Raw genomic sequence first — 13,628 nt, 5'->3', positions numbered from 1 at the left:
CGGAGTCTAATTTGTGCGTCCTGCGGGACTGCCACAGTTTAGTCTAGACAAGTTGGTGGCTTCCATCAGCCCTTGTGGCCTCGCAGCTAAAGAGACGCTCGTCAGGGGGGTTTGACTGAAGAGAGAAGGCAGGAACTTTTTCCCCACGGAGCTTTTTCACATCTCCCCTATTTCCAGTTACCATGGCATTACAGCTTCAGGCTTACCAACACAATGCGTTAGGGGGCTTACAGTGTGCCTTATAGGTACAACAACACCAAACTCACAAATAAAGGGTTAAAATGATGCATTAAACACATTGTGGACAGGAGAGGTGAATAGACACACACAGCCAGTGCAAAGGCTTTTCAGAAAAGGGTCAGAAATTCTAAAACAGCCAGAATCCCTCCACTGCGGACCCATTGATTGTAGGCAAGTTAGTGAATGATTATTCAAATTGAAGAGAACGATTTCCTCTTTGTTTTAGAGCGATCTGCTGGCTCTTATTTCCTGATACTCTGACAAATACTTACTGGCAGTCTAACCTGTCTTATTGGTTATTTCCCTCTATGAAACTCCCTTCTGTTAAATATCTAAGACACATAAATACATAAAAAGCAATCCAACATTTAGCAGATAATTGGAACCTTTTTTAAGAAAAAATATGTCAATGAAGAGTTTATCTTTCCAATGACTTTTTTTTCATCTTTTAGATTTTTATTTCAAATAAAATGAAAAAGAGAATAAACATAAAATGTAAGTGAGAAAACAACAACATAATATCCATTAGACATATCCAGTAAACAACATAGGTATTTCATGTCTGAAAAGGAGAATGGTACCCCTTTTTAAAAAGTTTATCCAAAAAATTTATATTAAACATGAATATTTTCCACTTTAGTATTCACCAAACACACCTTGATCATATCAAGATTAAACATTCAAGACAAAACAAGAACAGATCAATCTAAATAAAACACACGCACACACATGCACGCACACACGCACGCACACACACACACACACACACACACACACATCACAACAAAAAACAAAGAAAACAATAAAAAAATCACACTATCAAAAAACAACCTACCCTGTCTTCCACTTTCCCTCTCTGTTCAACCAGCTCATATTCCCTCAGTATGTTTTTTTAAAAAAAATGATTTAGATTTGTCAAATGTTCTACATCTTTTCATTAATTGTTCTATAAATTATCACTTGTAACTGTAATAAAATTAGATTTAGCATTAGTCCTCAGTAATTGTATCTTGAATATTCCTCTCAAAACTATTAGGTAGCAGTTGATTGTAATCTCTAGGTGGTTTTGTTTACAATTCTCGTGGCTCTTTTGTGTGTAACTTAAAGTACAATTTGTATATGAAGTACACTAAATAAATATATATGTCAAACAAATAAAACACAATAGTGTGTTTACCACTTTGAAACACCTGAGAGTTCACAATGTGAGCTGTGGTGACACGGGGAATAGGGCAGGTGATCTCTCAGGATGTAGTTTCTGATGAAACACTGTTGAACATCCCCAGAGGCCAGAAACTGTTGAGCCCAGAGACTGATCGAGTTGCAACAGACACGCGAGACGCTTGTACACTTGAGCGTGCGCACATATTGACACAGAGGGAAAGATATCATATAGCTGTAATGCACATGTGTGTACCCATGTCTGTACAGTACAGACTATACACTATGAAAAGCATGCATTGTGCAATACGGACAGTGAACAATCAAAGTATGTCCTTTTTTTTTTAATCACATGCTGCTCAGGTAATACTTCACTTTAGGTTACTGCACTGCAGCCTCCATACAATGAAATTATAGCCATTATAGCAAATATACGACAGTAAAATATAAAAACAAATCTCAATTTAACATTAAACAAGCTTTTTTGTATTGTTTACTTGCCTTGCAGTCACAGGTGTCACATTTCTATTGTAAAATTTTCCCTTGCACCTCTTCTCTCATGTAAACATTGTAAATGCAGTACACAATCCAATAACTTGGATAAGTACACACTAACCTTGGGTGAACTAGTTTGAGGTACAATGCACCTTTGAAGTAAAGCGGCAAATTAGTTTCTTACACTCAGGGATTACAAAGTATTTGATGGGGCTCATGCCTCTGATTATTGATTTTATTAGTTTTATTTCATCACCACCCAATGGTCTTGTCTGAAATAATCAGCTCTTGAGATGACAGTAAGATCCTAAAAAAACTTGAGTGGATTATAAATGAGCCAAGCATAATTTCATAACTCTGTCTCAGTAAATTCAAGTCTTAACTCTAATTTTATTTGTTCTCAGAGGTGAGAAACCTCTGAGAAGCCTATGAGCACAGCAGCACTGCTGATTCATTCTTTTGTTCCTATTTCTTTCAAGAGTTGCAAATTTTAAGTAGGCCTTTCCTTAATCGATTGTTGGTAAAATTAACAATCAATTAATTGTTATTTGGAAAAAAAACCAAACATGAAAATTTTACTTTTTCAAACAGTACTAATGCATTTTTTGCCTCAAATTGACCAATTAAATCACAGTTGTCCCAAAATCTATATTCAGAACTATCTTAATTATATATTTAATAATATTTCTGAGAATATATTTAAAAATATATATATTTTTAACTATGATCATTTTAGACACAGCAGCACTGTGGCGTCATGGTTAGCACTGTTGCCTCACAGCAAGTGGGTCCCTGGTTCGATCCCATTTTGGAACGGGGATCGGTCCGTGGGCGGGGACCCTTCTGTGTGGAGTTTGCATGTTCTCCCCGTGTCTGCGTGGGTTCTCTTCCTCCCACAGTCCAAAGGCATGCAGCTCAGGTTGATTGGTGACTCTAACTTACCCTTAGGTGTGACTGTGAGCGTGTATGGTTGTCTGTCTATATGTGTTGGCCCTGAGATAGTCTGGCAACCTGTCCAGGGTCGCCCCACCTTCCACCCGGTGACAGCTGGGATTGGCTCCAGCCCCCCCGTGACCCTTGTGAGGACAAGTGGTTACAGAAAATGAATGAATGAATGAATATTTTAGACACATTTTATTATTGTTATATATATATATATATATATATATATATATATATATATATATATATATATATATATATAGTTATATATATTGTTATATACATGTTATTATTTTATCCATTTGCTTGTTTGTATTTTTTGTTGCATATGCCTCCATATGCCTTCTTCCCATGTTTTTCAAAGAAATCAAACCAATTGCTCAGGTTTGAGGTTTCGAAGGGTTAAGGTGGAATGCTACAGGATCAGTCTCTTAATTTTTACAAGCGCTGTTTTGATTAAACTTCTTTTAATAATCAGTTTGTTGATGTGGCAGTAGAGGACAGTAGTATGTTTCGTCTTGAAACGTGCTTGATTATTTGACATTGCAGCCGACTGCACCCTATCTGTAGTTTTGATGATTTATCTGTAGTCGTGGGAACACAGTGTTATTCCCATCAGGCGCACCTGCAGGCTGCACACTCCTGCACAGAGCCGTCAAGGTCTTGTTGACACTCCCCTCATCGCTGTGGCTGATGTAATGCTCCTTTGGCATCATTAACACAATCACATGACAACCAATAGCAGCAGGACAAGTTATGATTCAGGGATGGTTGATTTTTTTAAAGCATGGAGAGCCATTCACATGCCTCCATGTGCTGTAACCTCGACAGCTCGACTGTCAGTTCCCCCGGTGATTTGCAAACCAAATTTTCTCTGCCTCCCTTGGATTAGGAGGGAACTGACATAAACCAAGATAGAATAGAACTGGAGAAAACAGAAGCAAGTGTCTACATGTTGGTCACAGAGGAAGGCGTTTACTGGAAGAGGCATCTTAGTTCTTTGGAAATGAGTGCGTGTTTGCAGCTTGATGACAAAGACACGATCAATGATTCACCAGGGATGCGTCTTATCAGGAAGACTTCAGTGTTTTTTTCAAGAGAACTGTAAAACAATAAATAGTCAACTTCATACCAGCAGTGCTGACTTAGGCCGCGTTTATAAATCTGAATCTCTTTTTGCGACTGTTATCGCCAATTTTCCTTCTGGTTGACAATGTTTAAGTGTTTATATCTTAAGGGGGCAGATTTCGAAGTGGGGTTGTTTGGGGTATTTATCCATAGTCAGTGTATTACATATAGTAGATGTCAGTGGGCATGCTCCCAGTTTTGAGAAGCAGGCTGGAGTCCAAACAAGGAAGCTGAGCAAATCAGGAAGGGTTAGCGACAAACCATATTTTAGCCACCAAAAAAACTCCCCATCTAATAAAATCAATATCAGTTTCAGTTTATGCTATATTTAGAATATGTTCTCTATATTATTTCCTAAAAATGTACTTCTAATCAGAGAGCATATCCTGATTTTATCTGATCTGTCTATCTATTTTATATATTTTTTTATATTTTATATATTTTGTTTTGGCCCTCTGAGGCAGGTTCTGATTTATGATTTGTGAAGCCAGACTCTATTGAGAAAAATAGTTATTTAACACTGCTGAGCTGCTGGTCTTCCGCTGCCTCGATCAGTCAGTGTTTGTGTTATTTTGTGGCTTTGGTGCTTAAAAAGGTTTATTTAGATTAACCAAAGTCACACAATAACAAAAGGAGTGTTTCCATTACAAATTTGTGCAAAACTTAAGCAATATTTCAAAAAGTCAATAAAACACTGTGAGATGACTGCTTTTCTATTGAGTGATGTTACGCTTCTTCTCCTCCGGAGATAACTTTCAAGAAGCATGGTGATGGATGTTTAAAACATTTCCAGGTTTATTTCTATTGCCGCCACCGCACTAGCTGACATTATTTGCAATCCAAGGCGACATAGGCATGTTTCAACTGCAGTTTTGTGAAATATGGCTTTTTCAAATGGCCTTAAACACCAACTCATGCAAGTGTAAGAACTTTTTTTGTGATAAATGGGAGCTTTTTCTAAATTGATGTATTTCCATGAGGCATATTTTACATTCACAATTTCAAGTTGTGGAATTTAAGCTTTAATGGAAACCTGCCTACTAACTAACTAACTAACTAACTAACTGAGGCAGCGGTAGACCAGCAGCTCCCGTGCTGCCAGCTAAAATTACTGTTTTTGTCATTGGATTCAGGTCTACTGCAGTTCATTGCTTAGCTCTCGTGTCAGACTCCAGCCTGCATCATCAAACTGGGGGCTTGCTGACTGATATCTACTGTATGTAAGACACTGACTATGGATAAAAAACCCTTATGGCCCCTCCTCTAAAAATTTGAACTATCCCTACTTGTCCATCATGAGATGACCACCTACAAGGTGAAGGAGTTTTTCTCTTGGTTGCTGCAAATAGAAAAAAACTCTCACCCTCCCAGGGTGAGTATTATGTTCAGAATTCTTAAAAGCAACTCAATAAACAGCAAATGAGTGAATGTCCACACAGAATTTAGAATTTTAAGTTCAAACCTTTAGTGAATCTTTTCAAGCAAGCAATGAGCCGATACAGAGCTCTGGATCAGAAATGCCTCTCCCTAGCCGATAACATCAGTGAGTCAGCCTGCATTCTGACAACCTGTTTGTCCCTGATCCAGTATTTTATACTATTACAATGACAAAAAATGTGAATGTAGGTAGAGTCATCTTCTGGTTGGCTCCCCTCGTTATCTGGCTCCCCTTTCGGCATGGCATCGTCTTAGGATTGGTTGACCCCAAGGACAGTCCCCTATTAGGAATTGTTTTTCTCTTTCTAGGTGTCCTGTTGAACAGAATTATAGACACCACACATCCATTCCCTTTTGATCCCCATTCATTCCACACCTCTCTTCCTTCCCATATTTGTCTCTCTTCACGTCATGCTCTCACTCTCACTACTGACCCCAAAGGTTAAATTGTCATACAGAACATTGAGTTATTGCGACAATATATCTTGTCTTCTTATAAGGAATATACATGACCATATAAGGAATAAACATGAAATAAGGAATGAACATGAACATTGAATCATATACTTACATACTCCAACAAAGGTTTAGTTCCTTTCAGTTTATTACCAGTGAGACAGTTGTTACCATCTGCCTCAGCTCACTTACATAAACAAACCAGGGTCTGGTTAACTCTGACATGTACTCGTCTGTTGTCTCTTGACAAAATCCAGACTAGTTTGTTCAGAGATGGAGGGTTTTCACTGGGATTAACATGTCTACCATGATGTGAACCATGGGTTTCATCACGTTTGACCTTTGGTGCTTAGAGTCATAGCAAAAAAGCACTTTGCAAAATATAGTATACCTCTCCATGGTGTGTCTTTAAAAACATTTATGCCATGATATTACTATGTCAAAAATATTAAAAATATATTGCCTGGACACATAAAATAGTACGTATATGTATATGTACTAAAATAACATACCAAATAGTCAGTGAGTCTGGGACATCCATACTTCAGCTGACACTTTTATGTTACCTGTTCTCTACTCTGTCCAAGTGCCTTGTGGGACAAGAGTTTCCTCTCCTTTGTCTCGATAATTAACCCCATAGGAACCATGACAGGTTTTACAGACTCCTGTATGAAGAATGTTGTTCACACTAAAATGGATGACATCATAAGCGTACGCATTTAGTGACATTTTATTGCATAATGACCAGTTTGGTACACCTCTGTTGCATTGTGAACATTTGTTTTCTCTTACGACAGGTTGTTTGAAACTCCCCAAACTGCAGCACTTATTATCAATGAAATCTTACTTTAGAGACTGTTGTAGATGCTTCTTCTCCTTGAGCCTTGATTACTGTAACTGTTTCTATTCTTGTCTTTACCAAATAACTTTAAAACGACTACCGATTGTAAAGAACTCAACTGCTACGACCACATTGCAGAGGTTTTCGCCTCTTAACATTGATTCCTTGTTTGTTTTAGGACTGATTTTAGGATCTTATTGATTACTCTTAGGAGGGCTCTTTATGGCCTGGCTCTAGATCACAGTTCAGACCTACTAATCCTTGATGAACCTTTGCGTAGTTTGAGTTCCTCAGGCAGAGGTTCAATAATGTGAATGCTAACAGCCCAGGAATACCTATCACTTTTTTTTTTTAAGCAGGCAGAATATTTGTACACATACAGCAGTTTGACAAAACACAATAACGTGCCTGATGTCATTGTGAGCGACAGTGTAGACAAAAAAAAGAACAACGGGAAGAAAGAAAGACAACAACAAGGATAACCTGCATTTCAACATATCCACATAAGCTTGGTGACATGTCACTAATTATTACTGTTTTAAAAACAACAGAAATTTTGTGTCACACACCTCAATGTGATTTTGGGATTGCCGTGTCACTGCAGAAAAGAGGCGAGGCCTAAATAACTAGATCATCTGCATTCTTTTTCCTATTAGTCATCAGTCATGTTATTATGTAATGATGACTCAATGATACATGTAAAAACAAGCACCTAACTGGGTTACTAGTTGACAATAACAATTAAAGTGACATCCCCACACTTCAGTCTTTTTTCAGAGAGATGCCATTTAATGACAGTCTATAAACACCCACGCAATCCCAGCAGGAAGAGGTAAAACAGATGACATCACCTGCGTGAGTTTATCATGAGTGTGCAGGGTCTTCGAGGTTTGGAAAAAACCTTCTTCAAGCTTCATTTCTATTTTTCTTTTTTTTGTGCCAGCTGAATGCACAATACCATGTTACATGCATGTTTTCAGGGATGACTCATCTTGTTTCTGCACATACTGTTTAATAACGCTGACGATCGTCGATACCTCCGCCATGGCCCCTTTACCTGCAACATGGTCAAGAATGACAGAGTTATACAAACAACTTCAAAAAAATACATTTAAAATAAATAAATCAAAATAAATTAGCAGTCAGTGGCCTGTAAACAAATAATACTAAGACACATATATACTTCTCATGCACTTTTGCCCATTCTCCATACGTACAAAATAATAAACACATTCTCTTGTATAGGGTTTGCCTATCTAAATCTATGCTGGGTCATTTCAGTGTGTTGAAATGTGAATGAAATGAGTGTTCAGACCACACCAGTGCATCAACGGGATGCAGCGCTATCAGAGAGCTGACGTTATGCTGTTAAAGCAAACTTAACACTTCCTGTTGCAACAGATTCAAAGTTAAAGTTTTCCAGAGCAGATATCTATTAGTCTGTAGCTCTGACAGTGAAGCTACTGCCAAAACACTTTTGCTTTTATAATCCTTGAAGAGGGCTGATCTGAGGTTTGTTTTTTTACTTAAAACCTGGATGGTTATCACTTTTCTTGTGTCTTTCCCAAGCATTTAAACCTTTAAAACATTGAGTAAATTTGTGTGATTTCTTTCAAAAGCGTGGGAAAAAAGGTAATAAGCAACTTCACATGAAATGTCTCGCAAAGGTGATAAGAAAAGTACCTTAAAATTTGCCCCAAAAAAGTATATTTATAATTATTAGAATCGTCAGAAATTATTAATTTATTCTAGCATCTTTTCAGGTCATTTCCTGTTTGGTTCTTTTATTTTTTGTTTGGCTAATTTTGATAATTTTCTTGTAACTTTTGCCTAATTTCTTCCTTTTTGTCATGTTTTTTAGTTGCTGATTGCCTGCTTTCTATGTTTTTTTTTTTTAAGAAATCAAGCCAGTTTCAGGTTTCAAGGGGTTACCTACAGTTAGAATCTTCATTTGTGTATTTTTACCACTTTTGTTTATGAATCCGCATTACATTGTTTTTAAAGTTTTGTGGGTATGCCTCTCTGTAGCATTTTTTTTTTTTTGAAGCATTAAAAAAAAAACAACAACTTTGTCACATAACCACAAGACGTGACAAAAAGTGGCATTCACAAAGACTAGATACATGAGGACAGCCTGCTGATATATTGGAAGAACCACTTTCACAAAAGTGAGTTCTAACGCAATCTTCTTGACAATTTTTCTTCTGCTGCGCCTTGACTGCATACCAGTCAGTACATGACTGAGCTGTTTAAACCAGATTCACGCGAATCTGTGATCAAACCATGCTATCCAGCTTACTGAGTGTCATTAGGAAAAAAAAATTCCCAACCCACCCCTTGGGCCAACTGCTTTTAAATTAGTTTGAAACCGAGGTAAGTTAAGGATAGCAATAGCTGGCTTTTCACTTTAGGAGGATAAGCATGAATTAATTATTGGGGCAGATAGTGTTTGTATTGAAATGCATGTACAAACACACAATCAAAAGTAACTCTTTAGCTTTTAATATTCTTGAATCAATTGCACAAAATAATTGACAAACTAAATTGTTAAGTTATTATCAGAAAACCAGGTCGGGCAAATACAACATGTAAATATAGCAACTAATGTTATGAAGCTGAAGGTACCCCACATAGTACTTCAGAACATAGTGCAGGTTTTAATTTAATAACAAGGCAAATGAATGCCAAGAATGGAAGTTATGAGGGATACGACAAGGTTAAATGATAACACACCCTATGCTTCAGACACTACTCAGGCTACATACCACACAGGTTAGCGAGTGCAAATTAAAATTGCATTCTAACCCTTAAAATCACACAGACTCTATAACTGCCAGACATTACAGCGTCAGAACTGCTTGTACCATCTTTTGTGAGAAAGCCACAGCGTACAAACAGAATGAGCATCTTAGCTGATCAGCAAAATACTGTCAATTATCATCTCAGAGGTCAACAGCAGTATATAGACGATCCAGTTTGCTGACAGCTAGACAAGCTTCAAATTCACCAGTAATCACTTCCTACATTCCAACTTAAGTTCTTTAACCAAACATCAATCACACAACACCAGCTAATTTGTAGTTTGGCTACTTTTGCAGCTTGTTCCTGGAAAGAATCAGACTGTATTTCCGTCAGTACTCAAAGTAAAGACATAGCTTACTGTCAGCTGTCGTACACTGTACACTGTATTAGAGATGATACCATCCATCCATCCATCCATCCATCCCTTTTCTGCTAATGCCTCGATGACGGCATGCCAAACAATGAAGCTAGTCTAGTTGCTATAAAGCTTTTGCCTATTTTACCAATATATTTGCCTGTAGACTACTGATGTCACATGATGTATTCGTCACTTGTACACACTACTTGTTTACTCATTTACAGTTAAATTCCCACATCTGTCTACATCTGCCCTGTCTATTCACCTCATTCTGCTTATTTTACAGATGCTGCTCTTGAGGATGCCTTGAGGTAAGAATTTCTTTATTGGTCTGCATACTTTTTTAGAAAAGTTATGGTGATAACAAAAAGACTGATGCATTCAGAATCTATACTTTGAAAGTACTTAAAGCTATATTCACTCATTTTTGACATCAATGTTTCAGATTTAGAAAACTTTATTGTCTGTGGTGACGGAAAATCATCTTAGACGTGGCTCAACATACAGTGCAAAACAAACTCGGACAGTAAACACACAGCATGTGTTCCTAAAAACAGAATAAATACCCTAACACAAATAATTTAGACAGAATAAAATTACAATATACTACTATGTGCAAAGTGATAGTGTTAATGTATATGTATGGATCATTATTTTTTATTTAAGATGTTAATGGCAGTTGGAATTAAGGAATCTTTATACGTATTTTTCTTAGGCCAAGGGGACTTTATGGCGGCCTGATGGTAGTAGCTGGGAAGACTTCTGCAGTGGGTGAGTGGGATCTTCTGTGATTTGATTGGCTTTCCTTTCAGCATTGTATTGTGTTTTTCTTCTGGTTAAACAAACAGGGTCATGCATTCTGAGATTCCATAAAGAGAAAGTTAATATTGGTCCAGAGTTAATATCTTTTGGATAGTAATAAAACCCACCTTCATCTCCACACACTAGCTTCTTAGCAATGCAGGGAATTTCCACATATCCAAACTCAATCAGCCTGGATACCTGCTGGGCTGTAATGGGATGCTGCCACATAGCTGTATTCATTGCAGGGCAGAAGAGGAGAGGGCGACTGGTATCCCAGGCTCTTACCACACATGTCTGCCAATGACAAAGACAAATCAGCATGGAAAAAATGATGGAATTCATTATTATTTGCTATAACATTTGTTTACTTATTAGGTGATATTAGGTAATGTCCTCACCAGCAGATTGTCACAAATGCCATTAGCAATCTTTCCAAGAGTGTTGGCATCAAGGGGGGCAATAACAAGTAGGTCTGCCCAGCGCCTCAGATCAATGTGAAGCACAGGGTCAGATCTCTGAGTCCACAGCTGAAACAGAGACATGCTGTGAGGAATTCAAACAATGACACACTTGCTTCCTCATTTCCTGTCCGAAGAGCGTGAAACTTCAGACCAGCGTTTCTCAATCTTTTCTGGCCTTTGACCATGTTTTTATGTCTCCTGACCTCAGCAACTGTAACGCTGTCAAGTGATTGTTGGACAAGTAATGCCACACTAATATACTCAGTGCAATTCATAAGTATGGAATTCTTTTCAAGAGCATACAGGGAGCTTAAATAGACTCTATATAAATTGTGATATATGTCACACCTATTTCATTTATTTTTAAAAATATACCAGTTATTAAAACATGCATTTTCCAAACCTTCCACAGTCCAGTCAATTTATCAGTATTACCAAGTAAGAAAAACTCTGCTACAGACTGTCAGTCTATAATAACCATACTAGAACATTTAAGAAGTTTGTTGTTACCTCCCACTCATCCTTGTCGCTGTAGATTTTTACTGAAACCTCTGCAGGATTGTAGAAATGCTTGGCATGCTCTGTGGTGACCACTCTTACATCCACCTTAGGCATAAAACAAGGCAGCACATTTTAATATTGCTGTAGAGTTTAAGAAGTGGAAAACTAAGCAGAGATACAGTCACTGATCTTCATATTAATGACCATATACTGTATAAGTCCTGCACTTTAGTATACCATTGCACCTTTCACATAATTATGTAGTTAAAGTTGCACACCCAGGTTTGTGGTTTTGACTACACTTTTCATGGCCTCCTTCTCAGGACCATATGTCATGTCATTATCCGCTTTTATCATAATGAGATACATTCAACACTTTTATTGTAATTCCCAGAGTTTGAGTTTCTCTCATGAGTGTTCTTTGCAAATATTAGTTACAGAGCTCAATATCTCTCAAACCTGGATGTATTAAAACACTTCACACAAAAATAGAGACACCTCACTGTTTCTTAGATATCCTTTTCTTTGTAGTGTCCCACTAACAGTCTAGGGTTTTCATTAACAATTTGAAACCTGGGCAAATAGGTATTTCTTTCCAAAACATGAGAAGAAGGCACTGAGCATCTTAAGAGGAAATGGCCCAGAAATTAGCAAGAAATTAGTAAAAAGTGCAAGACAAATACCTAAAAAAAAAAAAAAGCAAACAAATAAGGAGAAAACTTAAGAAATGGGAATATATAACAAACAAACAAAAAAGGCTGTTGTCATTGTCTCTTAAGTAGCAATGATGTGTAGACGATGAAGAAACCTCCGCTGACACTGACTTGGTTGCGTAAGAATCGATTTATTACAACAAAGTTCAGCATCCACCAGGCACCGTGGTCTGCCTAGGAGAAGATTCAGGACCAATGCGAAACTCTCTCTCTTACAGCTCATGCATGTCTCTTATATAGGTACAAGCATCTACACATTCATCAGTAAACATTCCTCACCTACTGTGATCAATCACAAAACCCCCCCGAGGGGACACATTCCATGTCATTTAAGCCTGGTGCCAGTAATCCGACATCCGGCTCCAAGGCCTAACCATCCATCAACCTCTGACCTCAAGATAAGACCCATACAAACAAAGCATAATACACCTCACTGTAAAATGATAACAATTCTGAAGCATTTTAAATATATACCAATGATAATTAGAAGTATTGTTCTGCGGATATTTCTTCCTATTTTTTAAAACATAATAATTTTCTAATTCTAGCAATGTCATGTCCATTTCTTGTCATGTTGCTCATTATTTATTTATTTTTTAAAGAAATCAAACCAATTTTGGAAAGTGATTTAAATGCAAAGGGTTTCAAAGGGTTTTTGCTACTTTGGCTGAGTAGGCTGGAGCCACTGTTTTGTCAGTTTAATCTCACTGTCCTTCGTGAGGCTTTTATAAAAACGACACTGTCAGAGACTAAAATAACAATACTGTAGCTAAATAAACAGTCTACAGAAACACGATTATACTGCTGGCTATTTGCTGCAACATCTCCATCTTGCGGCTAAAGTGAGTTAATATGCGCTCTGTCAGGTAGAGAAGCAGTAATATGAGCTGGTGTACGGCCATATACGTGGTGTACAATTAAGAGAGACAGACAGAAGAATTGCTCATTGAAAATCAGGCTCTGAATGAAAACAATCATCATACGAAGCAGCTCACCCCAGGGAGCAGAAGAAGCTCGGGAACCAAAAGAGGCAGTTTTAGGGCCGCAACGCTTCCTGTCACGCCAACAAGAACATTAAATGTTCCGCTAGATTTCAACAAATCCGTTTTTGGACAGGATACATTCTCCTCTGTCTGCATATTAGCATATTACCAAGAAGAAGTCGCTTAACACCCGTGTCTCTCCTGCCAACTTTAACTACTTCCGTAAATATTCACCGCCAGCCAATCAGCGGAAAGCACGACAAAGGGCTCCTGCACGAGCACGTCGCTACGCTTACAGATAGACAG

General features: G+C 37.7%; 1 protein-coding gene and 1 long non-coding RNA gene across 4 annotated transcripts in view; one reads left to right on the top strand and one right to left on the bottom strand.

Annotated features, from left to right (window-relative positions):
- Positions 1–10,631, top strand: part of LOC148189236 (uncharacterized) — a 14,731-nt gene extending 4,100 nt beyond the window's left edge. For both annotated transcript variants that reach the window (XR_015777090.1, XR_015777089.1), the window contains exons 3-4: positions 10,147–10,171; positions 10,576–10,631. This is a non-coding gene — a long non-coding RNA (uncharacterized LOC148189236). The remainder of the gene's footprint in view (positions 1–10,146; positions 10,172–10,575) is intronic.
- Positions 6,572–13,567, bottom strand: ppcdc (phosphopantothenoylcysteine decarboxylase). 2 transcript variants are annotated; one of them, XM_042495591.2, is made up of 5 exons: positions 13,335–13,566; positions 11,636–11,731; positions 11,063–11,191; positions 10,790–10,958; positions 6,572–7,757 (listed from the first exon to the last, which is right to left on the bottom strand). In XM_042495591.2, the coding sequence occupies exons 1-5, from the start codon at positions 13,476–13,478 to the stop codon at positions 7,663–7,665; spliced, it is 633 nt and encodes a 210-aa protein (XP_042351525.2). In that variant the 5' UTR covers positions 13,479–13,566; the 3' UTR covers positions 6,572–7,662. The 2 variants fall into 2 exon arrangements, with proteins under 2 accessions (XP_042351525.2, XP_087936680.1); XM_088080554.1 differs by lacking the exon at positions 6,572–7,757 and adding an exon at positions 10,261–10,719 and having other exon boundaries at positions 13,335–13,567.
- Between the last annotated feature and the right edge of the window lie 61 nt (positions 13,568–13,628).

The sequence above is a fragment of the Plectropomus leopardus genome, chromosome 7 (genome assembly GCF_026936395.1).
Source record: "Plectropomus leopardus strain MGB_pleo_1.0 chromosome 7, ASM2693639v1, whole genome shotgun sequence".
NCBI lineage: Eukaryota > Metazoa > Chordata > Actinopteri > Perciformes > Serranidae > Plectropomus > Plectropomus leopardus.
The sequence above is the reverse complement of the archived record's forward strand: the minus strand, read 5'-3'. Positions and strand labels throughout refer to the sequence as shown.